Below are 27897 nucleotides of genomic sequence, written 5' to 3' on the forward strand. Positions count from 1 at the left end.
GGTTTTTTTCATTTCCTTTTAATTTTTTCTTTTAAATTGTTTTCTGGAAAAAATAAGTAGTTTTTCTCTCCACCTTGCTACTTGACAGTCTGATTTGCAACTAGTTATACCCTGAAGAATACATAAGTTATTTCTATTTGCAAATCAAGAGAACAACTTGGCCACATGCTTAAACATCTTAGTATACTAAAACAACTATTCACAGTTTTTTAAATAATTACATTTTAAAACTTTTTAATCTATATAAATATCATTAGGAAACAGCTTAGAGTCCAGAAAACTAGCACTTAAATTGAAATTATAAGCTAAGTCAAACAATATTACATGTGCTGGACAGAAATCACTTATCAAAATACTTTACATAAAACACATGGTTTGTTACCCAAAGAAAATATGCTAATGGAAGTTATTTTCCTTTTGTTCACCAGGTCTGTAGAACTAGTAGATATCAGCCTAAATTTGATGAGAACAGACTTCCCCTTTTCATTGCTTATTCTGCTTCTTAACTTTGAGTGGGTTAACTGTTGAACTGATGTAAACTGGAGACAAAAGCAGGGAAAATGTTATTCAGCTGCAAAAGGGATCTCAGTTGTCAAAGTGTTCCACCACTTCAGTAAACTCTCACTCTTGGAAAATAGCTGGTTCAGCCAGTTTTTTAAATTTATAGCAATTAATCTCTCATGACAACTGTTAATTTTAAACCTTGGTCCTTCACCTTTCTTATGTTCCAGAGGGAAAAATGTGGATCCTTAAGGCTAAGAGAAGCCTCCACACCCTGTCCCATCTGAGTCTCCCTGCTCCCCCAGTCTCTGAAAGCAGCTGAAGAGGGCAAAGCCAGGCATAGCAGGCACCTCTTGCATGGGGAGAGGAAAGGGGGAAAAGGCAGAAGGTGCTACAGGCAGATGCTATAGGAGAAGGGGAGATGGCTGTCCAGGTGGCCCACTGTGAGTTAGATGTTCAAGCAATTAATTGGGAGAATTAGGGCTTGCAATTGGTTTCCTTGTGGACTAAGGCAGTGCCTCAACCAGCCAATAAACATCTGAAAAGGGAGTTATGGCTACATCCCATCTTTCCCAGGTGCTTTGCTGACTGAGTTGCTGGGTAAATACTGCAAAGGATCAAGATGCTTGAATACCACTGCAGGAAGCAGACAGGGACTGACTGTCTTTTAAGGCATGTACATAGCCATGGCTTATTTTTGTTCAGGAAGCAACTTACGTTCTTCCCATATGGGTGTTTTTGAATGCAGCTCCAAAATAACAACCTCCAGTTTGTTGGGAGTGAGAGTACAGAAGAATGAGCAAAGCTGTAAACAGCCAAATTCTCCAGAGAAAGAAGTAGCAGTGAGGAGTTCCTAATCAAAGGCTATTTCATGCCTTTATAATCATTATTAAACTCCTAAAGGGGCAAGATATACTTGGAAATTCCCCATCTAAGAAATCAGCTCCAGAAGGTCTCGGATGGAAGTTATATGTCACTTCACCATCAAGTCTCGGATCCCAGGGGAGCACTGCTTAGCAGTGCTGAGGACATCATCTCAAAACCAGTTCCCATAGATTTGGAAGGTGCCTGAACCTCCTGTGATTGCTGGGCAGAGTGCCCAGGGATTACTCCAAGGCTCACACCAGACAGTCAGCACTCTGGGCCAGAGAAAAACACCCCTGGCAGAAGATGTAAGCAGTCAGTGCCTGGGGGTACAATACTGAAGCACTGTGTAGGGCTGAGAAAGTCAAGTCTGCTGAGGACTCCACTGTTCTGCCTGAAGGGTGCATCTAAGTGTCCATAGCAGAACACACAGCTTTTGCCTCAGTAGCAGCTGCTTTATCTGGTCCAGCAGAGGCTAGGAGTAAACTAACATACATGTAGTGTGGATGTTCCCATGACCACACTCTGCAATGAGAGGGCTGACCCAGAGAATCGCATCAGCCCTGCCCTGCTGCTGGGGTGTAGGACAGAGTACATGGCCAAAGCAGCAGAATATTCCCCCACCCAAGTATTGGCTTCTCTTGAGCTGCCTCGTAATATTAGAATTATTTTTCTCCCACAGCCTCTGCTGCTGCTTGGGGTGCTGTCAGGGAGGGGGCTCAGTCTGTTCCCAGCACAGCATCGGTATTAGCACTTCCACCAGTGCAGGCTGGCCAGGGGAGTCCACCACCTAGGTGGTAACTACAGCACAATGCTGCCCCAGCCCATGATTTCCCTGCTCTTCTCCCAGGTAGGCTGTGTGCTAAAAAGCTGGCACAAAGCTGGTGTGCTGCAGTGTTTGGGAGATGTTGGGGCCCACCTTCCCCCACACGCATGCGCAGCTTTCGGAACAACACCACTACTGAACAGAGATGTTCCATCCACTGGCTTCTCATATTTGTTTTATTCTGTCAAGAACCAAATCCAAGTCTGAAGGCTTACAGGACAGTCCTAGAGTCCAGATCAGGTTTCAAATAGGAGTAAAAGTCACAGATATTTATATTAACATGTATAATTTTTTACGTGTTGAAAATATGTTAAAGACAGAATTTTCATCTATGTAGCATATTTTTACTGTATCTTTAACTCTGCATCCATGTTCATGTTTAGACTGGCTAATATGTTATAGAGATACCAATTTTTGGTGTAAAAAACATGGCATCAGTAAAATGCCATATTTCAGTTAAAAAGGAAAGTCTTGAAAAAATAGTCCAATCTACCAGTAATGAATACAGGCAGGAGAAATTGCACCAAGCTGGCTTTACCAGGAAGGAGAGATGGAAACTGGAGAGAGCTGGCTGGTCCTCATGTCCCATTTAGGACTGGGCTCTTAGTGGCAGTTTTGAATCGTCTCTAAATTCTTCCTGAGCAAGTGGAAAAGGCATCCTCCAGAACTGATTCCAACCAATGTATTTGGTGGTTCCAGGTATCCATGATATATCTCTTCCCACACATTTTTTTGCTTAAATCTTCCTTTGGAAGAATAGGGAAGTGTATTTTTTAATGGATTACTGAGTATGTTGATGCAGAGATGCAGACTCTGACAATGGTGCCAGGCTGTTATTTAATGCTTAGACTATGGATATGGTTTATCCCAAAGGAAACCACAGCAGTCTTTCACCACTGAGCAGCTAATTACTCATAATGTGCTGAGATGCTTTGCAGTTACAGATGGGAGCAGAACTGGCTCCTAGAAGTAAACTAAGTCCTGCATCCTCACTCTAACAGTAAATAGACAACCTCTCCGTCTCTTGTGGCTAAGGTCTAGTGTAAACTGTGACTTACAAGATTGAATATCTTTTCCAGAGTGGATTTACAGGCTCTGACATTACCCTCTTCTTTTAGTTCAGATGGGGATTTGCAGCTGTGTAAATGAAATGAGAATTGCATCCATATCTTTGCCAAGAAAATGTGCTAAATATACAAATAGGCTGCAATGAATATGATTTAATCCTCAAAGCAGACATATTTTGAAGGATTTGATTATCTTCCCTTCTAAAAGTCAAGCTCTTGCTGTGAGCCTGTATCTACAGAAAAATACTGTTTGTGGGGACCCCTGGTTCTTCCTCTGGCATAGGGATTACCATGACCCAGAACAGCTCTGCAGCCTCTGTCTCAAAACCCTTTTAAAGGATGGGGAAAGCTGGATGGTATGAGAGGAGGAAATCAAAAGCCCTTCGGTGGGCAACAGAGTGTGAAGGGATGTTGCTGTTTTGGAAGAAGACTCCTAATCAAATCTCTGCAAGCCAGTATTTCTCAGCTGAATCACACAGAGGGAGGCTTAGGACAAGGTGTCTCTTGCCCAGCCTGGGTTAGCTCTGTGACAAGGATGCCTGTTTCTCTGTGCTGTGGCATTTCACTTTCAAGAAGCCAGAGAGGCCAAGGCTCATTCATCCATGTGCTGGTGGCCTTTCCAGAGTCACGTTGAAGCTGGGCTTGGGGCCATTCTGGCAGCATTGCTGGCTTGTGTTAAATCTGCCTGTTTGTTAAGGTAATGTCCCCTTAACTCCTGAGAGTTTGCTGCAGAGAGTTTCCTGCGAGTGTGCAGACAGGTGTGTGTGTGCAGGTGCAGTGCAGCAAGACTGTGAGGAGAGAAGCAGGGAATGTCACATCCACCTGTTCTATCCCTAAGTGGCAGTAACTCAGTCTGGGGAGGTGGGATGAGCAGGCAGATGAGGGCACTCCTACCAAAGCAAATGGGAGCCCCAGCCCACCCAGGACATGCAGAGGAGTTCGTGCCACGCCTGTGTTTGCACTGGGACTGCTCCACACCAGGTGTATGATTTAATGAGAGGCACCTACCTTCCCTGGCAGTAGGCTGGGGCTGGGAGGACTAGGATGCAAAGCTGTGGGGAACCAATCATTTATCATGAGCTGCCCAGCCTTTGGCATGAGCAGTGGGTCCAGCTGGAGACAGCAAATCTCTATTGCTTAAGGAGAAAAAAGGAAGCAAGAAAAGAGGTTAATGCTGCTTACCCTTGATAAAGCTTTTAGCTGCAAAATGTCACATTCTTCAAAAGCCAATCAGCCAGTCATGCCTTAGGCTTTAGCAGCTGTAACTCTAATTGGACCAAGAAAATTAGTTGATCTGCAGCTGAAAACGCAAAACACAGGAAAAATCAAAACCAAACCACCAAAAAAAAAAAAAAAACAAAAAAACTCTACAAAGCACATGCTAATTGAGTTAACATGATGAGAGGGTCTGTATGACATGAGTGTTCACTTAATTGCCAGTGTGGCCTTTACAGCCCCCTCCAGATGACAAAGCTCTCTCTGAACTCTACCTCCAAAGTGCCTGAGCTCCTAAGATGCAGAAACCATGCCAAATTGCCCCATAAAGAAATGCAATTTTAATTGCTGGTATCAGTCAGCCTTGGAGCAGTGGAACAAGCAGCTCACCCAGATGATTAGCATTCCTGCTGCTGGAAGAGAAGGAGTCCAGCCTCCTGGAGGGATGTAAATGTTGACTGACACCTTCCCACACTCATTGTGCTGTTGTCTCCTTCCTGGGGAGAAGGGCATGCTCTCCTCTGTCCATGGCTGACAGCACCATACATCACCTCTCTGTTTCCTGCAATATGAATCCAGTGGCACTACCAAGAATAACTCCAGATCTCAAGGCAGGGGGGGAGCTGCCGAGGATCTGAGTGTGGAAGCAAAGAAAATTATTCCAGGAGCCAGTCAGATGGACAGTTTCCCATTTTAAGCTGTGCGTTCCATATTTATTTATGTGCATTGCCTTTAAGCAATATTCATAATGGCAGACTAAAACTGGATTTCTGATTGTGAGAGTTCCCTGCCCTGCTGTGTCCTGGAAGGTTGAAATGTGTTGCAGCCTGCCCTGGAGGACTCCTGGGACTCTTGTTTGTGAAAGGCAGAGCTGTGCTTGGGTTGTTTAGGGGTAAGAAAGGTTGATGTTTATTGTGATGTTTATTGTGATGGTAACTCCTCGCCAGAAGAGGACTGCTCACTACAGGGCACCTCCCAGAGTCTGGGTCTATCAAGCTTTTATACAAGCAACAAAAAGCAAAGTGGCTTTCACCACTTTCCATGGAGATCAGTCCAAAACCAGATGGATCCCAGCATTCGGAGACTGTCAAGGCACTGGACAGAATGTCTGCTCCACAAACCATCTCAAACAGTTCTCCCTTTTCCTTGATGTCTGCATCCATGGGGCTTTTGTGGAATATGGTTATAGCCTCTATTAATTGACCCATTTTAGGTTTTTCCCATATGCAAAGACCTTACTATCTATGGAGGGATGGACCTACGGCTGCTATGTCTTTCAAACAAAGGATAATTTCCACCAAGCAAAGAAATTGTTAGTGCAGGTAGAGATTTTTGACACATATGTTTAACAAGGAGGTATGAAATCCTACTTCCATGCAGCTTCTTTCCTCTTGGGTCCCAAAAGCTTTGAAAGAGCATACAGCACTTCAGTCTTTTTCCAGGCTCTCTTCAGGGCCATTCTTGCATGCATTTCCTTTTCCAAATATTGCTGCCTGCTTTTCACAGGAACAGTAACAGGTGAAAGCCTTTCATCTGCCTTTAATTTGGGCAGAAAAATCTATCTATATTTGAGGTAGGAGATGTTCTTATTTTAGTTACTCATTTCACAAAGGAGTTATTTTACAGGAAATGCTTTATGGGTGTCTCTTTATGGGTATCTCATGCACAAAGTTTCATAATTCCTTTATTTGCAGAGGTATCATTGTATCAACATGAGCAAACTCAAGATAGCAGAGGAAAGAAGTGTTCCAGGGTCCATCACAATCAAAGAGGAGTACTCCCAGGGAGATTTGGGGTCCTAAATTCTTGTGTCATCAGGGATGTGATAGGTCACACTTCCAGCAGTTTGGGTTTGTCCCTGCTCTAAATAGGGCAAAATAGGCATGTAAAAAGCAGGTTTCTTCTTTTGCAGATTCCTGTGGTGGATTCTGGCAGGGTGTGATTGAGAGGAGAGGGAGAAGTGACTCTCAGAGGTGAGAGTGATCTCAGCTGGACTCTAAGCAATGAGTTTCCCCAGCACCCTTCTGGTAAGTGCCCACACTCAAGATCACTATTCCATAAGATTGCTGGTCACAGTGACCTAAGTAGTAAGTGTTGCCTTCCAAGGCTGTGACAGGAAACAGTGCCAACCAAACTGCTTGTGTTTAGTTTTCTGGCTGACATACCTGACCTGTGGAGCCAAGACCAATTTGCTGCCTGCTATTCCTCTCTCATGTCTCCTTAGATACTGTTACTTCGTGTTTCTCCCAGGGAGCATGTGTGCTTTTTTGCTGTTTCCAGCAGTTAGCATTTGACACGACTTGCTCTTACTGACTTGCCTACATGTCCCTTCTCTTTTTAGACTGCTAATGCAGCTGTGGCTGGTGCTTTTGAACCTGGACTGGTCTGCAGATCTCAGGGTTAGTTGCAGGCTAGGCTTCAAAACTTAAGTGTTTTGTTGGAGTCCTGTCTGAGAACTGGAGAAGGATCAAATGTGTCCACTATGCAGCCATCCATCTCCCTGGAGTTTCATAATATTACCCATCTGTTCTTCTGCTTTCTTTCAAGAAAGGCTTGTGGGGTTACAGAGGTACAAATTAACACATCTTGGTGAGATTGTGTTTAAAAATATTTGTTGTCCATCTGTGTGGAGAGAAAAATCCATTTCTGTTAACATGGTTGTTTTCCTTCTGACACTTGTTGTCTGCAGCACCCAAAGTGGAACAAGGAGTGTTGGAAGAAGGGAAGAGCTTTGCAGCAAGTGGAGCAGTGCCTTAACTTTGCATGGGGCTGGTAAGAGTCGATACTAGAGAGTGAGAGGGAAGATTTGGGTGCAGAAAGGTGGCAGAGGAAAGAAAAGTATTTGTAATGCTACCCCTTCCCACCCCCAAATGCCACTGGAGACAAAGCCTACAGTGGTATGGTGCCACAGCTGGGGTGCAGTATCTAGCAGGGCTCTGTGAAGTACATGCTCACGTCTATCTTACTGGACAAAGAGGGACTGCAAAGGGAGGTTGTGCAGAGAACAAGCACTGCACTGAACACAGATTGGCATCCCCTTAAAGGTCTGATGGCAAGAGTGTCAGCCTTTCTGCACACCCAAAGGCTTGGAAACTGTATTTGTGATCCTCTTTTACTCTCCCTGACAATGGCAGGCCATAGAAAGCAGCAGAGATGTGAAGGAATCTGTCTGTCCTCTCATCTGAGGGTGGCTTTGGTCGTCAGGCCAAATCCAAGAAAATGGCTGGCATGGAGTGCCAGTAAATCCCTTTGTGAGCAGAAAGACAGGGGGTAGCAGCTAGAGAGGAGAACAATGAGCAGCTCTATGCTGTCCCTCTGCCACCCCTGCAAGGCACCCCTCCAGGAACCACTCAGCCCATTTTAAATGCCTGTCACTTCCTTCAACAGTGAGGAACCACTGTGAGAGGCACTCAGCATGTCTCCCACAACTCCCTCCAGCACCTGGGATTTGTCTTGCTAACTGTGTCTGTGTGCTGGGTTACTCTTGCTGCTACAGCAAGGGAGAAATGCAAAGCTGCAGAGCCACTGGAGAGAAACAGCAGGCAACAAATCGTGCTTGGCTGTGCAGTCCATGTGTGCTTGGCCTTTGTTTTGCACTGGGCTCTGCCACAGCCTCAAAAGGCAGTGGTGTCCCTACATAACTCTGGCCTGTTGGACTCTCTTGGGATAGATGGTGATCAGTGAAGAGGGGAGATGCTGTCTGTGTGAAGTCCGTAGCAAGATCTGACAATCTGAGTGAAGTGCTCCATTAGCACACACAGACACAGGTGATATTCCAGGACCTCTCCCCACTGCAATGGTGGGACAACTACGGAACGCAAAACCTTTAGCTGAAGGAAGAGTTTAAAATTGTTCTGTAACATTTTTCTTGGCTATTTATGACTTTGTGCGATCTCATTATAATTGAGACTGGCATGCTGCAGCCTTAGGTCTGTGTATCTGCCTTCAACAATAACCAGGGGGGAGGTGACAATACCTGCCCTGTCATTCTTAGGGCTGACTGCAATTTTCATATTCATTTTATAGCCTGGGGTTGATAAAAAAGGAAGACTGAAGGAAGCTTACAGACCCAACCCACCAAATGTGAGGATCTTGCTGTGCAGGCTGGCTTGCAGCTAAGTGTTAGCTTGCCCAGGTGCTCGTGAACAGACCATAATCTTCTTCCTCATTGTGACCTCAACAAATCTGTGCTTGCTCTGGGCAGGCTCTATCAGGAGCAGTGTTCCCCTCTACAGATGTTGGCACGAGGTGTGAATGCCCCTTTCTCCCTCCCCTTTGCATTGTCATGATGCTCATATGCCACAAACAGGACAGTTGTGAGACAGGAGTTGGGGCAGAGGGCTGGAAGGGCTGTTAAAGGCAGCTCGAGTAGCTGTTCCCTTTCCAAAAGTACATCCTTCCTCAGAACAGCTCAGCTCCTGTCACCTTCCTCTGCTTTCTCCTGTCCAGAGGATGAAACAAAATGGAAGTACCCCAAAATAATGTATATGGGCTGAGTTCATCAAGTCATATAATAAATGCCCTGAAGATCAACGTTGGGAGTGCTGGAAAACTGCACCCTGCCTAGAGGTGATTTCCATATAGAAAAAGCCATCCAGCCACAGAGCAGTTGAGAACTCTCTGAGCTCCTCACCATCTCTGATGATCCTAGAGAATCTTGGCCAGGTTCACTGAGAAACACATCAGGGCATGTTTGGCAAGCCAGGGCACCAAGGGATACTAACTGGGGCAGCCAAGGCTTTTTGCTTCAGTGGGAAGTCCTAGCACCTCTGGCTAGGTGCTAATGGGACACGGAAGGTGTTTGTAGCAATGTCAATGCTAGCCTGCCAAGCATCCTGAAGCATGAGTCACCTCTTCCTGAATCATGAAACTGGCCTACAAAAGTTATTAATATTTATTTTCTGGCTGAAAATAGGAATGATTTGCCTTTACTTCCAAATCTTTGAATCTGTAGGATTAATTCCAATGATGCTTACAGAATTTTCTCTGCATTCACAGAAACTTTTTGCTGCTTTTGTGTTGTTTTTCCTGTTTGAAAATAAAAATTAGGAATTCATTCTTCTCATCACACAGATCCAAATCCTGAAGGACTCATCAGCTGTTAGGAGATTTACTGTAAAACCACAAGGATTTGCAGTGGTTATTGACCAGCCATATGCTCAGCTCAGTGAAGTGCCCTTTTGCTCTTCTGACCAAGCTGGCTATCTGTCCACTTTAAAGCTCTCCCTGCTGGCAAGAGTTTACATTAGCTCAGCTCCAGCAAGGACATCAGATTTATTCCCTATTTGCCCTTTTCAGTATTCACAAATAAAATTTGTCCAACATGATAGATGCAGCTGCTAGTGGTGTCTAAAAAATTTGTAACTGAAGATACAATGAGCTAAGATGGAAGAAAATCTCCAATCAACCCCATTAACTACTACATTCTGGAAAAGTATCTTGGAGATTCATTCTGCTAACAGAACCTCTGGCTTTTCTTCACCTTTTCCTTCACTTAAATGGGGAGGAGCTGCTTAGCTGTCCACCTGAAAGCACTTAGAACCTGAAACCTCCATGCTTTGTATTGGTAGTGAGAGAAAAAAGCTGTCATGCATCCTCTTTATTTTCTCCTTGGAGGTGCAGCAATGCATCTTTGTGGTGCAGACCTGGAGCACATGGTTTGGTAAGGCTGGGTGTGTAAGGGCTGAAGCACAGCAGTCAGTGGGTCATCCATCCTATTTTTAGTCATGCACTCTGTACCTGAAACACCCTTGGCTGGCTGCTGGTGGTGAGTAAAACCTGGAAAGCCAGTAATCTTTCTCAGGTCATGCTCTCATGGGTGATGGATGGGGTGAAGGGCACTTTGCAGGATTCTGCTGTTGCCCAAAAGCTTGTAAAGCCTCCAGAAGGAAAACCAAGGCAAGGGGGTGGCTTTGCAGGAAGCTCAAAGCTCTGGCAGATCATTTATTTCTGCTTAATTGCCAAGGATGTGAAGCAATTGTTGACGAGGCTGCGAGAGAAGGGAAGTGCCCTTTCCCACCTTCTCAACCTGCTGGTGGTTGCATAAGCCTCAAGGCGCGGAGCCTGAGGTTGCTATGCCAACCTCCATCCTTCCTCCCATCCACCTCCCCAGCTGAACAACGCTGTGGCCCCGAGGAGCAGGAGGCCATCCTGAAGCAAAGCAAACGATGGGATCGAACGGCAGCAGAGGCTCTGCTCCGGCAGGGAGCAGGCTGCAGGACTCTGTGAGCTGTCTGTACCCACGGCCCTTGTGCCACCGATGAGAGAGTGCACCAGAGCAAGTGGTTTGCAGCACTTCTGCTTCTGTGTCCCGAGTGCTTTACCTTTGCTGCTGAATTTGGTTTCAAGTCCTCATTGACAGCACAGAGACTGTGCTGTCAATGATTGACATCAAAGGAATTACAAGTTCAGCATGAGTCTGTGTGCCTGCTCTCCCTTCTGTAGCATTAAAATAAAATGTCTTTCAAAGGCACTGGGAAGGAGGAATCGCTATTTCCGGGCGCTTACATAAACAGTCTTCAAGTGCAAAAGCGGAAAAACTGGAAATCCTTAGGTTCTTCACCTACCCCCTCCCTTAAGAAGGACACTACATTGACCTAGGTTGTAAGGTAAAAGGGTCAAATCCTTGAAAGAGAACAAAAAAGCAGTGTGACTTAGGTCTATGCCACGTAGAAGAGCCTGGCAGATGAAGCAGTTCCCTATTTTAGCATTTTAGCTTAATTAGCAGTGCTTTCCAGCACCAATTCTACGGTTAGCCCCTTTCCCCATCTTTGTTTGACCTCCCGGATAAACCACAAATTCTTTTCTCTACACTCCAACAATAAACAGGAATGGAAATCCTGATGAGTTAGTTTGCCAGTAATTAAATTTGTCCCTTCTGTTCGTTTCACAGATGCAGTTGCCCTCTGATTCGAAGCAAAGTGCAGGTCAGTGCCAATGGGAGCTTTTAATAATCTGGTAGTCTGATTGGGCGCTGAAGATGGAAAGTTTTCTTGTTAATTGGACTGTTGTGTAATTATCTAAGAGGAACAAGCTCCTCTGGACAGAGGAAGGCTGGGAGAGTGCAGTGTGATGGAAAAGGTAATGGGTAAATTTATACTCCTGTACACATCCTCTAAGCCTTCAGGCAGAACAAACACATAGAAGATGCCTTAGATCTTATTTCCTTTGACTCAGCATCTCTCTTTGTCATTTACACCAGAGAAAAAGGCGCTTTGATAGACTTTGATGTCAGAATGATCACTCTTTACATTGCTAAAAGTGGAGTGCCAGGCTAGCACAGCCTGCAGCCTGGGCAGAGGACATGGACTCACAGTGAGGAAAAGGTAGTGCTGCCTCCTGCTTCTGCTGGGCAGGGCTCAAGGGGATTGCCCCAGCTTTAAAATCTGGCCCCTGAGGAGGCAGGCTGCAGTGCTGGATTTGTACAAACAAGACTTGATTGTAGCTAAAAAAACCCTGAATTTTCCTGATTACAGATCATCAGAGAGATTTGAAGGCAGAGGAACCAGGTAGGTTTAGGAAAATTCTCCAATTTCATATTAACAAAAGGGGCTCATTCAAATATGACCTCTGTCAGTAAATAAGTGCAAATACAGAAGCTTTGGTCAGAGTTTTGATTTTTGAGTTGCAAACTAAGATGCTAGTCATTTCCACTGCAAAGAAAAACCTGACCTTACAACACCCTGAGGGCCTCTTTCCTCTTATCTAGTTGGTTTTAATCTTGCCGTTTTTAAGCCTGTTTTATGATTTTGAGGACCTGACATATATTTGTGGAGAGATTGTAGCAGGTAACACTGCCTTTTAAAAACTGGGCCAAAGCAATTTTGTGCTCTGGTTCCTTTCAAGGACGCAGAAGAGGTTATTAACATGTCCATTAGTGTACTTCCCAGGAAGGTTTTAGTGGTCTGCAATGAGGTTGTTATACACACATCTCTGTGTGCTGTGTCACCTCCTGGCTGTGCAGGTGATGCTGGGGACGGGGGACTGTTTCCAGTCGTGCAGCCTGAAGGCTATTCTTTGTCTGGCCCTTTGCAGACAGATAAAACTCATTCTGCTCATGCTCTGAACTAGCCAAAAGCTATATAATCTTTCACCAGGACCAATTAATTCATGCTCAGCAGCTGGCTCATTAGTAATGGCTGCACAGTTTTCAGTTAGTTTGCAGTGTGGGCATGGGAAGCTTAAGTCTGGAGATGCTTACCCTGAGTAATCTGGGAGTAACTGTTTAAAACCTATATGCACATTCAGTTTTTCCATCTGCAAACTTTTAAAGTATTTATGTTCCTGTGACACTGAGCCTTACTTCCTAGATATTTGCAGAATGTATGGAGATATTAGCAAAAAAATTACACTAAGAGTATGTAGTATTATCTTATTATTATTATAATGGATTTTACTTTGGTTCTTGATTTCAATCCTTTGAGAGAGGGAAACAGAACAAGAAGAAAAAAAGAAATATAAAAGAACAACCTGTCATTATCACCTGTTCTTCCCTCAGAGTGATATTCCCATTCACTGGCTTCCTTTCAAGAAAAATAAAGGCATATAATATTTCTCAAATCAAAGGGATGAGGCATTTTTCAATCCCTGACACATTCTTATTTTCTTAATAAAGGAACTGTAAATGCCCAGGTTCTAACATGGAACTGATCCTATAGATAGACGAGGGCACAGAATCAATTAACCCTGTGTGAACACATGGAGCTCTAATTCCCATGTTCTCGTTAATAACTGTAGTGAAACCAAGTCTCAGATAAAACCTGTGCAGAATCATGCAGATGTAGAGCCAGAGCCACTGTGGAGTGGTGGTAACCCAAGAAGATTATTTAGTATCAGACAGCTTTAGAGAGCTCAAGCTCTGGCTCCAGAAGACAACTGAGGGAATTGTCTGAGAGATCAGCTTGTCATCGTGCAGTCCACACTTATGGCTTCAGGGAGAAGCACTGGATTTAGAAAAGCTTGGCAGCCAGGCATAAAAAGACCTTGGTGTGAGCAGAACTGTGCTAGAAGGATGTACCTGTAAAGACTGAGAGGTTTCACAGGTGAGTCAGCCCTGTTTTCTGGAGGCACAAGCGTAGATTGAATGTGTTGGTGGAGTATGAAGGAATGTGAGAAACCAGATCCTTAGAGAAACCATTTTCTGCCCTTGACAGATCACTAGGCAAGAAGAGTTTCTGACTGGGAATGTTTATATGGAACCAGCTGATACCAAATATAGTGGCCAGACCCAGATTTGCAATTGCCACTTCTTAATGGAAACCCCAATAGAACAGCTGGTTACAGGCAGCACTGCATGGGATGCAGAGGGCTCTGCCTTGTCAGTCTCTCTTTCATGCATTTTTCATGCACCTCTTCTTGTTCCATTTGTTTTGTCTTTGTTTTTAGCTGCATCTAATGATGCTTAATTATGCTTTTGGCTAGCTATTTTTCTGTGAAGTCTTACAGGGCTCTCATCCCCAGTCCTCTTCATCTTCTCCTAAGTCTTCCTTCACCCCTGCTCTCCTTAATTGTCCATATTCCCATTGCAGGTAAAAATGTTTAGGAGATAGTCATCAGCCCTGGTAGGGAGTCAGAATGGATGGTAAAAGAGAACAAGTACATATCTCGGGGATCCCAGCAACATTACTGGAAACACAGCTGTAGAAATTGCCCAAAGGGAATTGTTTTCCTCTCTGTCTTTTGGAAGGTGTCAGTGAGGGGAGAGATTTTGTGGCTCTAATTAATGAGCCCCTTCCTGCCAGCATCATTCAACAGGAGAGGAGTGTTGGCTCCCTCACAGGTGTGCAGTTATCTGTGTGGACACAGGGCCTGGGAGCAGCTAGGGAAATGGGGTGCTAAACAGAAACTGGAAATTGTGAAGTTTGTCTACAGCCACACCTTCCTGAAACACTCTGTAATCACTCTGCAGGCACAGGTGAGTGCCTGAATTGCCCTTCTGCTCCAGCAGGATCATAAGCTACACAGAGGGGTGTGCTGGGGATTGCTTTTGCTCCATCAGAGCCTGAGAGACCGTAAACAACCCTACCTTGATATTCACTGACGGCAAGGAAATTAATTGTACACTTCAGCTGGTTTTTTCCTCCATGTTCTATCCTGAAGCTTTTCCAAATAAGGGGAGGGGAGTTAAACTTTAATTTTGCTTTCGAGTAGTTTTTCCAAGATGGGAAGAGTTTTTAAAAGTTCAACAGTGAAATAAAAATGTAAGGATGCATACATGTCTGGTAAAGAAATCTGGACATGCTGTGCCAATGGCAAATGGAAAGGAGGGGAACTAGAAATGCAGTCTTTTCTCAAAAATATTTAATTTAAATGTAATAAAACACTGATTCACAAGAAATACAGAAAAAAAGAGATTACTCGAATACATTTTTAACAGCAATGTTTTCCATTTTGCAGGGATCTCAGTAATTACAATTAATACATTTTACACCCTAGGATGCTGAGAAATTACAGCCATGCACAAATTCTGTGAAAGGACCAAGAATAAAAGTCAAACCACCACTTTCTAAATTGTATGCCTTCTCCAGCTGCACTCTCTTAAGCATTCCTGTTCTCGCTCATAACTAATGATTATTAGTTATTTTCCCAGTCACTGTAACACCCCTGGAGAGCCCTTCACTGAGTTTAAACGCTGAGGGGGAGCTACAAATAATTCAGAGGCAGTAACAGATCAGCTGCTCATCTATTTGCTGTTCAGAACATGACTTGGTACCTGCAGTTTACTGGTTTCTGAACACTAAGTTTTCAGCACTGCTGGAAGGGAGAAGTACCAAGCAGGAGGGATGAATGTGGGAGGGAGGGAGGGAAGCAAGGTGAGGGGGTGGAAAAATGAGCTTTACTGAATAATGAGGTGAGTGAAAATGAATGGGAAAAGAGAGAGAAAAACTGGTTAAATATTTAATCTCCATTGCATTTGCTTTTGAAGAGGAGACAAAAGGCTTGGAACATCTTTTGTCTTGAACTAATTCTGACCAGAGATGAATGGCATGTGATTGTCACTTCTGTCATTTGCCTTAAGGTGGAGAGAAGCAGATTGGCCCTGCTGCATCAGCCCAGCACATCAGCCTCTGTCTCCAGCTGCAGCCAGTGCCTGAAGCTGCAGAAGGTATTAAATTACTCGTGACAGTGCAACTGTATGAGCCCACACTGGCCTGCATCCTGGTGCCAGCGTGGTCAGCATGTGTGGTGCTCAAGAGCTGCACTCTTCTTTGGGGAAGGAAACTCCTTGCAGAGGTCTGAGGAGCAGTTGTGCCTCCCCATATAGTAAGTCACTTCATTTAGGTCTTTGCCATTTGAAACCAGATGCTTAGTGCAACACACATCAGCTCTAACTTCCTCTTCTCTCCCCATTCCTCTGTACATCTTTCTACCCAGCCTCTTTCTGCCACATTCTTTCACTTCCCTTGACTTGCCCTCCGTACTCCTCCATCTCTGCTCACCCACGGTCTAGGCAGGGCCAAAAGCCACACAGGTGCCTTGTGTAGCAGTCACAACTGCACAATTTGGGGCAGCTTCCACAGCTGAGGCAGCCCCATGGATGAGCTGACAGGACCTGCATGCTGGCATCAGAGACAACAGGGAAATGTGCCAGTGGCCATTGCATCAACAAACCACAGAATCACAGAGCAATTTCTTTTGGAAGGGACCTTAAAGATCAATTAGTTCCACCTCCCCTGCCATGGGCAGGGACTTCTTCCACTAGACCACATTGCTCAAAGTTCCAGCCCACCTGGCCTTGAACATTTCCAGGGATGGGGCATCAACAACTTCTTTGGAAAACTTGTTCCAGTCCCTCACTACTCTCATAGTAAGTATTGTTTTCCTTAACTCTAATACAGAATTTCTCCTTTTTAAACTTGAAATCGTTACCATTTCTCCTATCCCTTTTCCTTTTGAGTAGACTCTACTTAGGTACTAGAAGGTTCTATAAGGAATCCCTTATCTTCTCCAGGAAAGGAGAGACAGTCTCACAGGCTGCCTTCACAAGAGAGGTTCTCCATCCCTCCTATCATCTCTGTGGTCCTCTCACACAGGTCCATGTCCCTAGTGTGTTGGGCACTCCAGAGCTGGATGCAGCACTCCAGGTGGGGTCCCATGAGAGTTGAGTAGAGTGGCAGAATCCCCTCCCTTGACCTACTGGCCACAATTCTTTTGATGCAGCCCAGGATATAGAGCTGTGAGTGCACATTGCTGGGTCATGTCAAGCTTCTCATCAACCAACACCTCCAAGTACTTCTCCCCAGGGCTGCTCTCAATTCATTCCCTGCCCTGCCTGTATTTCTTCTTGGGACCACCCCATATGCAAGACCATGGACTTGGCCTTACTGAACTTCATGAGGTTCATGTGGGCTCACCTCTCAAGTCTGTCAAGGACCCTCTGGATGGCATCCCTTCCCTACAGCCTGTCACTCAGCAAGGCAGGCACAGCCTTTCATAGCAGTGGTGGTTCTCTGTAGCCACTGCCTGTCATCCTAAACAGCCTTAACTGGATAAAAACCTCATTTAGGCTCATTGGCTTTCTTTATAGACTGGAGGAGTGGAAGGGATAAATTATTCTAGAAACTAATACGTTGCTAGCCTGTCTTTTAAATTGATAAATATCTGCAAGATTTAAGAAAGGCTGATGGTCTCTGACTAATCAGAGGAAACTGCTGAGACTGGGAACTTCTCTTGCTTTGGCAGAGACTTTGTCCTTCTGATTCACTTATTCCTTTATAACCCTCAAAGCAAAAAGGTCCTGCCATCCCTGCTCCTCAGAGGAGGACAGATATAGTGTGACTTCACCAGAGCCACTTGTGGGATATCTTTGAGAAAGTATGGATTTTTTAACCTCTGGTCTCCTGAGCCCTGAGGGAAAGCATGAAACCCAGCTTTTTATAAACTCCTTAACTGTTAGCACACCAGAAGAAAAGAAACAAAAAACATCAACCCAAAAAGCTACAACGTCTTTCAAGCTTTTGAAACCTCACAGTTAGCAATTATCTTTCAAAAGTTATTACTTTAAAAGTAATTTATTATTTTACTAGCTGTTTGGTGAGAGATCAAATAAAGCTAAGGTGCATGGTTAAGAATGTTCTTATTTTATTACCATTTGAGGAACTTGATTGGTTACTTGAAATGCTGGAGAGAATAGTTGAGTAGGAGTTTGGGCCGGGTGAAGCCAGCTAGCCAAGAGTTTTGCATCTGGTTCACAAAAGAGCATGAGTAGGCTGAAATTCCAGGCTGATGAGATGGTCTCCACTATGACTACACTTCTTTCTTGGTAGAGAACTCAGTACACTTGACACATGAGCCATAGGGATGAAAGCGGAGTTTATTTTTTGGAGCACTACAGGAATTCACTTTGATGGGTTCTGTGGCCATTCCTGCTCCACTAGCAATGATATCAGGATGCTGGTCACTCTCTTTGGATCTAAGCTACAGTAGAGCTGACAAGACACCAAAAATGGTCCAGGTTCTATCTGAACCAATGACTTAGAAATAGGAAGCATCATATCTTATGTCAAAAATTTGTCTGAGCCATGAAAGTACTCTCCCACCTTTTGCCAAAAGGCTCAGGAGCTGACAAAGGAGACCTGGTACTGTGGTCCAAAAAGAGTTCAGTTCTGCTCATGACCCAATACCAGTTCAGCACTGCTGCAATGTTTCAACTGTGTTCTGCCACGTCCTGCCCTTTGTTCCCAAATCTGAAGATTTTTGCAGGATTTGCTGCTTCCCAAGTTTGATCAATGTTGTTTTGCTTTGTTAGCCCTGTGAGTCCCCAGATGCACATCCTGCATGGGATGACCGTGACCCTGACTTCAGTGGGAGCTGCTTCCTCTCACAGATAGTTCCAGCTGGACTCGTCCCACAGCCTGTGTTGTGTCCTTCGAGCTCTGGGAGCACAGAGACGCTCACAGGCGTGTCAGGCTGTGCCTGCAACTGCCGTGGAACCCTCCTCAGTGGTTGCTGTGGAGGGCTGTGGATTGGTTCTGTGCAGCACCAGGAGCAAAGGAGGGAACCTTTATTCCAAGGGAGGCAAGAGAAACATCCCTGTGCTCTGAGGAAACGGAGAAGAGAAAGTGAAGCTTCTTGGAAATTCCTCAAAAGCTGCAGGAATTGGTGAGGGGAGGAGGCTTTGAGATGATACATACACAGTAGTTGAAAGAACCTTTGTGTCCAACAAAGAGTAAATTTCTCAGAAGGAAAAAAAAAAAAAAGAAAAAGAGGAAGAACTGTGGGAGACCTGAAACTGTGTTTGCATTTGAAAGACTGTGCCTCTCTTCAATTTTCTTACTGTCAAAATATCCTGAAAATATCTGTGTTTTTCTTCCTTTCCTGCCCTACCCCCTGTTAGGAGTCTAAAGTGGGAAATTCTGAAGTATTTCATTGCAAATCTTTCAAAATCAAATTTTTGAAATATTTTTAAATAAACTCATAGATCTAAACAACTATTTCAGCTCAAAAATGAAAAAAAATTCAAGGAGATCAGCAAAAAAAAAAAAAAAAAAACTGCAAACACAATGTTTCCTTGGGGTTGAACAAATGTATTGAATTCACCCTATTTTTAGTTTGTTTCTCTTTTTCCTGAGCTTCAGTTCCACACACTTTCAGTTTGTTTGACCCTTTTTAACATTTCTACTACTCATCCCTAGTTTAGTTTTTCATTTCTTAAATATTAATGAAAGAACAACAGCTACACATTGTTCTTATTTCTTAATCAAGAAATCAAGTAAATGTCTTGAGGTTGAGCAAACAGGGGAAAGCATTCCATACAGCAAAAGATTTACAGAAATTATGGACAGAAAGCCCTAACTTGGGGAATGAGTCAGTCTGCTGCTGTCTAGCAGAAAAATCAGCAGGGAGGTATAGAGCTTTTAGAAACAGCTTATGAATTTACAGCTTGCTAAGTAAATGAATTCTCTGTGTCTCTTATACGCATACACTAACTCATTCCCCACACATGTATACATACAGGTCTCTGGTGGAAAGACAGGGAATGTGCAGTCTGCAATGCACATAACTTTCTGTTTAGAAGAGAAAAGATTTTTCCAATAGGCACAAAATCCCACCCCCTCAGAACCCCTCCTTCCTCTGTGTCTGACACTGACTTCAAGGGAGGAGTTGAGCCAATTATCTGTGAGTCCTACAGAAGGAAAATCTGCAATTTGCCAGTAGTTGTGAGAGAGAGAGAGGGAGAAAGGCAGGGAGGGAAAGAAAAAGACTTAACTGGCAAACATAAAGAAAAGCCCCTTTTATCCTAGAGAGAGAATATTTTAAATCAAATCTCAGACCAGATGAAAAGAAGCCCGTGGGGAGGGATGAGCCAGGCAAGATCTGGGGAAGCATAGGGTCACCAAAGGCAACTTCCATGCTGACCCTGATCTTTCTGCAGAGGATCTGAGGCAGCCCAGAGGCAGGGTGGGCCAGCTGGATGTACCCTTTACCCTGCACGAGTAGGTGCTGCTCTTGAAATTCTTTCCCCACAGCAGAGCCTACAAAGTACAACTTGCAAGAAAAGGCAGTGGGAGCAGGAGAGACTCAACTTCTCCTTTTCTTGAGCTGAGCCTGTAAGGGAAAATCTCATCTGCCCAAAGGGAAGAACTGTCACCGGTTCTGAGACTCTTCTTTAGCCTAAGTCAATTGCCTGATCCAGTACTTACATCCATGGGGGAACGCCCTCTGAAGCCCTGTGGTCCTTCCCAATACTGCTAAGTTCTTGGGGAAATTCTGGAGAAGAACTGAGCCCAGAACAAGCAGCGTGGGATCCACAGAACAGCCTTTTACAACAGCAGCCACATCAGATTAAAACTACCAGCTTCATCAGACTGCACAGAGACCCAGGACTGCTCCTCCTGGGAAAGAGAGGTAAGAAATCAGCACAGAGTTTTCGGTGAAAGTAGGAAACAAACATACTACAGGAGTGATTCTGGTGTGCATGAAAATTACAGGGACACTAGTAGTAAGTATGAAGCGACAGGTCTGTTATGCATGTTACAGTTTGTGTCTGCCTATGTCCTTTTTAGCTGGATGCAGTGATTAACACTGGGGCGGCAAACAGAGACACAACCAGCAGCTGAAGACACAGGAGTGCAAGGGAGGTAGTTCAGAAGTCTATTCATGAATGAGGAGTTGTAGGGAGAGCATGCACCCTGATACCCTGATGGGAGGATAGAAAACTAGGTGGAATAGCTCTGGGCAGGTTGAATAAAGAATATCTTCTTTAGCTATCTCCCTATGGGTGCTCAGGTTCAAATTTGTCAGCAGCTCACCAGCATTCAGACAAGCACTCTCCAGAGGATACAAAAGCAGGTTCATTGTCATTCATTCTGATGCCTGCCAATAAAAAGAGAAATGGTGCTTAGCATGTAGAGGATAACACAGGATGTCAAGAGAAATGGGGTTTAATGTTGATTTTGGACCACAGTTCCAGCTTTTTCTGGGCAAATGAGCTTTTCCCTTCATTCAGTGTTTTTTTAAAGAAAACATTAATTGCCTGTATTTCTATGATATTCTGAAATCCCTGCAGTGTACCAATATAAAATACTAATATAAACTTTCTAGCATCAAACCAGTACATAAAGCAGAAGGTACCACCGGGAATTAATCTATGCTTAAGCATTTAATAAACTGGAAGGAAAATATGTAGATTAAAGCCAGCTGGAGGTTGTTTGTCTCCTCATTCTCTTCTGATTGATTTTGCTTTCCTTAGTACATGAACATGTGGTGTCTCTCTGTTTCCTTTCTACTGTCTTTAATCTTTTTCACTGTATGAGCCCCTGTACTCCCCCCTGCCACTCCTGGGTGTCAAGGCTGAAGTTTCATTCCTCTTCTGAGGAGGAAAGGAGACAGACTGTGTTGAACTAGAGAGAAAACTGGACTGAGGGGATAAGAAGACTCAAAACAAAAATGTAAGCTCCCAGTTCAATGTCAGGCTCTGAGTCAGGTTTGCAGCAGAGGTGATGAGTAGCAGCTCCACGAATAAAAATGCTGAAAATGACTTTGAAGAAAACGAAATGCAGTTAAGAAAGCACAGGAGCCCTCTCTACTGAATGCCTTGACAGGTGGAACAAGGACAGTGTAAAGTCGGGTCCCTCGGCACGCATGTTCTGTACAGGACATAAAAGGCATCCTCTCAAAATGTGTAACTGTGCTCCCTCCCAGATGCTTTTGCACCAAGCTGTACAGAACTGCTCTCTAGCAGGTGTAACCCACACAGTCCACTTGCCCTCATGCAGCTACACTGGTCCATCACAGCCTGAAGAACTGCCTCACCTCTAGATACTGATCCCGGGCAGTAAAGTAGTCTGTAGTTTTTACAACTCATCTGTTTCCCTGATCTTCTCTGCCAAATAAATAAGCCTCAGAGGGTGAAAACAAGCATTTTTTGTTTGCCCATGCAAAACAGTATTGAACTGGCTACGTGGGATAGTGTACATGGCCGTGTTTCAGAGACTGAATATGGTACTTCTGCACTATTGGAGATAGGTCCTGTGGCAAACAAAACACGGAATCCAGTTCAAATACCAGCTGTGCGCCTTGCTGTAATTTCTGCCACAGTAATCCCAACAGTACTATAATTCTGCATGTGTGTGTCCATCCAAAGTTGTGTTCTGGCATTAATCTGGCTCTAATATTAGGCTGTCCTGCCCTCTGAATGTAATTCAGAGTGTAAGCTACTCCAAGGAGAGCATTGCATTTTCTTTTGTGCATTAGGTAGGGCTGAATATGCCATTGTTGTGCTGAAAATTATGGCAATAATAATAATAAATAGTCATGTTGTGCTGTTTCCTTGGGCTATAGCACAGAGCTTGTTATGATGCTGGATCAGAATTCCAGAGACTTCTTTATTTAGCAGTGACTGTATCTTCACTGCTGCTTTGGTGCTTAGCGCATGTTAAACAAAGTAAATTATTTTAAGCTCTTCCTTGAGATAATTGTCAGCTACATAAAAGCTTGGGAGATAAAAGTCACTCAAGGGAAAGATAGGAATCCAGATCTGGACCCAGAAATAATATTTTTGTGTATATAAAGTACTTACATTGTAATATTAAATAAACAACACCTAAGTTAAATAAATGGCAGAGTGGGAACTTGAATATTCTTTAATAAGAACCTAGTAACTAAAATAAACTCTGTCCAAAGTGTGCCTCCTTTGCTGTACCAGTCAGCTTTCCCCACACAGGGGCTGTATTTTTCTTTCAGCACAGAGTTAATTTGAACTGGTACATGAAAAAGATCTGAACAGCACTTTTTATTTCCTACCAAAGTTTCCTGCATCTGAGTGCTATGCCAAAATGCAGTCTCCAGGGTCTCTAGACTAATTTTAGATGTTATGGGTTGGAAATCTTGTCTAATAGCTATTTAAGATGGCTGTCCTTCATCTTTTCTCCTGCTTGTAGTTAGCAGCTGTGCTTAGCAAAGCCAGTGGCACCCACAACATCTGTATGTATAAAAACTGGAGCTCCTAAAAAATCTGTGTTTCTGCAGTTCCACCCATTGACAGCCATCCTGCTACAACAATGATAGTTTGCTTATAGAGAGTTCCCACACTACAGTCCAAACAGCAGAATTAAAATCTGTTTTCTAAAAGGTCACTGGAAGCACAGATCTTTGAATTTATCATCAGTGCTATTTTGTGGCTCACGCTCCCTGCATCAGCAATGGATATTGCATGGGATCAGCTATTTAAAGTTCCTGAGATCTCTAGCTTGCGCTGATGTTAAGCATGATTCTTGTTTCTGTCTGACTTTTGGCTGATCTCAGAAAATGAGTATTATGCACAGCTGCTATTTAGGCAACGAAATGAAGTGATCTAGGTTCTAATGGCAGCTGCAGTGCCTGTAATATATGGGGGAATCTGACCTCTGTGTTTATGTATCTAAATGTGAACCAAGTTCTACTGAAAAATCTGGTAATGTGTAAGTGACACAGATGGTAGGAAGGAACCTGGTGTCTCAGTTGAAGAGCAGCTGATAAATTCAGCCCTTAATGTTTAAATGTAACAGCAAAGATAAATTCAACGCTTAATATTTAAATATAACAGTAAATAACAATTCAAAATAATGTTATTTTCAGTGTAAATGCCTTCATTTTTATACTACTTTAAAAGAAAATAAAGAACAACAATAACAATAAAATAAAATAAAATAAAAATTAAAAAAAAAAAAAAACACTCACCGAAAATGAGACTGAAAAGTTTAAGCATTTCCAGTGAAAAAGATCCCTGTATGGACCACTGATTGCTCTGCTGTGCAGGACTATGCTCCAGAGTGCTCTTTGGCAAGCTTGTGGTGAGGAGCTGCCTTGTTTTACCCTCCATCTGGTTTCTGATCTTTCCTCCAACTCTGCTATTTCCTCTTTCAGGACCAAGCAATGATGAAGACCATGTCTGGTGCAAACTGCAACCTGAACGTGCCGGCCAAGAACTCGTACCGCATGGTGGTCCTGGGAGCCTCCAGGGTGGGGAAAAGCTCCATCGTCTCGCGCTTCCTCAACGGCCGCTTCGAGGATCAGTACACTCCCACCATCGAGGATTTCCATCGCAAGGTCTACAACATACGGGGAGACATGTATCAGCTGGACATCCTGGACACCTCTGGGAACCACCCTTTCCCTGCCATGAGGAGGCTTTCCATCCTAACAGGTGAGAAAGTTGGGAGAAAGGTCATAAGGACAGATGTTAGCTTGAAAAGGGTAGCCTGGGGATGACTGGTTTTTGGGACATAGCTAAAGGGACTGCTTGATTTGCTGCAAGATGCATTCCTATAGAGAGATATTTCCTGGCTGGCAGGTTCCCAGTACTATAAGGAATGCATTAGCCACAGTGGAGAAGTCCAGTGGGTGAAGGTCTGAAATTTAGATTTTCCCTTATCCATCTACCTTCCCCTACTGCTTTGTATTTTTATTAATGTCACAAATAAATGGGTATAAAGAGTAGCAAAGGGCAAATTAAGCAAGATGTTATAGGATACATACAATGAAAAATAAAACTAAAATGCACAGAAAGGGAATTCTAACCAAGAAAGTCACAAGGATTTTTTTATTCTGAAAATTCCAGTCTGATTTCCTTGATTTAATATTCCAATAGAAGGATTGCTTTACTTTTACCCTTTATCCTTAATCTACATTTAATCAAATGTGTTTAAAGAGAAAAGAAGAGGAAATGGTGGGGTCATTTTGCATCTTCTCACTGTCAAGCCATTCTTGTTGTGAGCTAAAATATATTATTTAATTATAAAAGTGACAGTAGATGTATATTCAGCCACAGCTCACAACAAACCTTATTTCTGGATTTGCTACCAACCTTTCTAACTGGCCAGTGAAACATGACATTCACATCTGACAAGGCTATAATCCATATTCAGTGAGGTCCTAGAACCAGTTTCTGGGATACAAATGTGAGCTTTAGTGTGAGCTTTAGTCCCTGAAAGCTCTCTTAGCATGTTCCACATGAGTATCATTCAACAGGCGATGATTTGCCTTATTTTCTATTTGCAAAAGGAATTGTAACTGAGGAAATGTCAAAAGGAAATGCCAGGGGATGTGTGTCATTTATGTATTAGGGTTTTTTCATGGTCTGCTTCTCTTGAGGAAATGCAATGACAGCAGAGCACACTGAGAAACCTCTCATTCCTGACTTGGGTGTTCAGGACTGATTAGCTGTAAACCTTCAGTTTAGGTGTTCTTTCATGTATTGTGTAATCAAAGGGTTAAGGCTGAGTGGCTACCAGCTCTCCACTCTTTCTGGTGTCTGAAGAGGATGTGTTTTACACAAAGATACAAGTGAAAGGAAGTGAAAAGAAGAGCAATGCAGCAAAGCTGAGATAGAAACATGTCTACAAAAGAGAAAAAAAAACAGGCAATAACTTGCAAGCCCAGTGTAAACTAGGAATGCAACTGGATGTGACTGGAGTAACATCATAGCCAAAAGTCTTTTGCATAGCACTATAGAAAGATGTAGGGAATTAAATGAGAATAACTAAAGTACAGCTGAGTGAATAGGTGCCAAAGGACCAAACAAAAAATATGGGGAGAAGATGGAAATAAAATAATTGCTTTTTTAAAATTTGCTCCTCTGAAACTGGCTGTGACCAACAAACCTTTACAGTATCTTTTCTTTTTTAATTGCAGGGGATGTTTTCATTCTGGTGTTCAGCCTGGACAACAGAGAATCCTTCGATGAGGTCAAGCGACTCCAGAAACAGATCCTTGAGGTCAAATCCTGCCTGAAGAACAAAACTAAGGAATCAGCTGACCTCCCCATGGTGATCTGTGGCAACAAAAATGACCACAGTGAAATCTTCCGCAAAGTACGCACTGATGAAGGTGAGAATCTTGTCTCCAGTGATGAAAACTGTGCTTACTTCGAAGTGTCAGCCAAGAAGAACACCAATGTGGATGAGATGTTTTATGTCCTCTTCAGCATGGCCAAGCTACCTCATGAGATGAGCCCTTCCCTCCACAGGAAAATCTCCATCCAGTATGGTGACACTTTCCAACAGAAATCCTTCCGCATGCGCCGAGTCAAGGACATGGACGCCTATGGCATGGTGTCTCCCTTCGCTCGCCGGCCAAGTGTCAACAGTGACCTGAAGTACATCAAATCGAAAGTTCTCAGGGAAGGGCAGTCCAGGGAGAGAGAGAAATGCACAGTCCAGTGAAGGACCTCTGTCTGAAGACAACATCCACATGCAGTGCCTTAAAGAAAAATGGTCTGTGGAAGCAAAGAACAGGCTCGTGGGGGTTATTGAGAAAACCCAACACGGAGAAAGGATAACTTCCTGTGGATTCTGCTGAGTCACAAATGTAAATAACATCATCCTTGAAGATGACTGGGAATAATCATACACCTGAGATACAAGTGCATTTTTTTGTCTTTGTAATGTAGTTTCTCTTCATTCCCCTTTTTGTTAGAAAAATACAGTCCTGAGAAGTAAAGACATTTCAACCTTATCATTACAAAGAAAATAGATCAAAAATGCACAGAAGGCATTAACAGTGACCCAGCATGCAGTTTTTACTGAGAGGGGGTTATGTGTGTGTATGTGTGTGTACCTCTGTGTGCCCATGTGCACGTGTGCATGCATGTGTGGAGCTCTCCTTTTACAAAGTGGGACTTGCATTTCAAAGAGCAACAGTCTTAACTGAGCATTCCCAGATTGGGAGTGGACTCTATATATGGATGTGTGAGTTTCACTCACTTCTGAGGGCACTTGCATTAAGAACTTGGTTTTATGTTTGTTGGGACAGTTATCATTTGACATTGACATGAATGTTGGTTTGTATTACAGATTTTATTTGGGATTTGTTGTTTTGTTTTTTTTTTTAATTGTCTGGGGGTGGGTTTTTAGCAAAATCAGATGGCAAGTGCATTTGCTATTAAACAGTGTCTGCTTTCTACCAGTGAAAAGTGGTTTTCATCTGTAACACTTTCTAATGTGTACACTGACTGAAAGTGAAATTATTCTGCAAAAAGCCAATGCATTTGGCTGCTTTGGAAGTCTGGTGTGATGTTGTTTCTCAAAGCAGCCACACCAATTCTGACTTTCATAATACAAATGCCACCCTTTGCCTTTCTGGCCACTGGACTAATGATCCCTTCCTCTGCCTGTATCAGCTGAGAGTGACCAGACTTATATGTAGAATCAGACCACTTCAGGGACAGGAATGGATCCTTTTCAAAAATAAGAACTGAATGACTATAGGGCCAGCTCCTCCATATGTCTTCAGCTGACATGCTTCTAGTAATTTTGTTCATGGTTTCCCTCACTGTCCAGTAAAGATTGCCTTGATCATTTACACTACAGAACCCCTTCAGAATAGAAGCTTTGTCCTGGCTGTTAAAACAGGATTGAACTGACTGGTCAGATAAATCTGGGGCTGTCCATTCACTTCTTTCCTTTCTTATCCCAGTACAGGCTTCCTTATCTTCACTCCCTGTTCTGCTTCTGACTCTGTTGTTTAATGAGCTCCTGTATGCCCTCAAAGTCCAGTATATTCTCTCAAATGTGAGCTTGCTCCTCTTGCTGACTGGAATGAGACGTGTGCACATGTATCTGTGGGCAAAGTATGGCCCCAAGACAGTAAACAACAGTAGAATATATATGTTATATATACCTCAGAAAGATGTTCACATATATTGTCCCTCCCTCACCCTAAAGTTCTGTGTTTGGCTACATCTGCCTTGCTGTGTCTTGGGCAGAACTGTGAGCTAGTTTGTGCTATAATTTGACAGTAAACCAAGAATTATGATTGTCTGTAAAAATTAGCCTCTGGGATTCAAAGTCCCATATTCATCAACTCCACCCTTCATTGGTACTGTATTAGTAAAATACACTGTTATTTTATTCCTGTTGCCAGGGCAGCACCTTTCTGACCACATCTCCCTCCTTTCTATAAATATGTACATGGTTTATGATTAAACCTGATTTATTTATTAGTTGC

The 27897-nt window shown here is 43.5% G+C and overlaps 1 protein-coding gene and 1 long non-coding RNA gene across 2 annotated transcripts; one reads left to right on the plus strand and one right to left on the minus strand.

Moving 5' to 3' along the window:
* LOC146763413 (uncharacterized) lies at window positions 1-23822 on the minus strand. The gene is made up of 2 exons (XR_014951910.1): window positions 23632-23822; window positions 1-20787 (listed from the first exon to the last, which is right to left on the minus strand). It is a non-coding gene; the product is annotated as an uncharacterized LOC146763413 (long non-coding RNA).
* RASD2 (RASD family member 2) lies at window positions 19537-27897 on the plus strand. The gene is made up of 3 exons (XM_021554015.4): window positions 19537-20319; window positions 23818-24097; window positions 25585-27897. Exons 2-3 carry the CDS (start codon window positions 23827-23829, stop codon window positions 26112-26114), a joined length of 801 nt encoding a protein of 266 aa, XP_021409690.1. The 5' UTR covers window positions 19537-20319; window positions 23818-23826; the 3' UTR covers window positions 26115-27897.

This window comes from Lonchura striata, chromosome 1A (genome assembly GCF_050655825.1).
Source record: "Lonchura striata isolate lonStrDom1 chromosome 1A, ASM5065582v1, whole genome shotgun sequence".
Taxonomy (NCBI): Eukaryota; Metazoa; Chordata; class Aves; order Passeriformes; family Estrildidae; genus Lonchura; species Lonchura striata.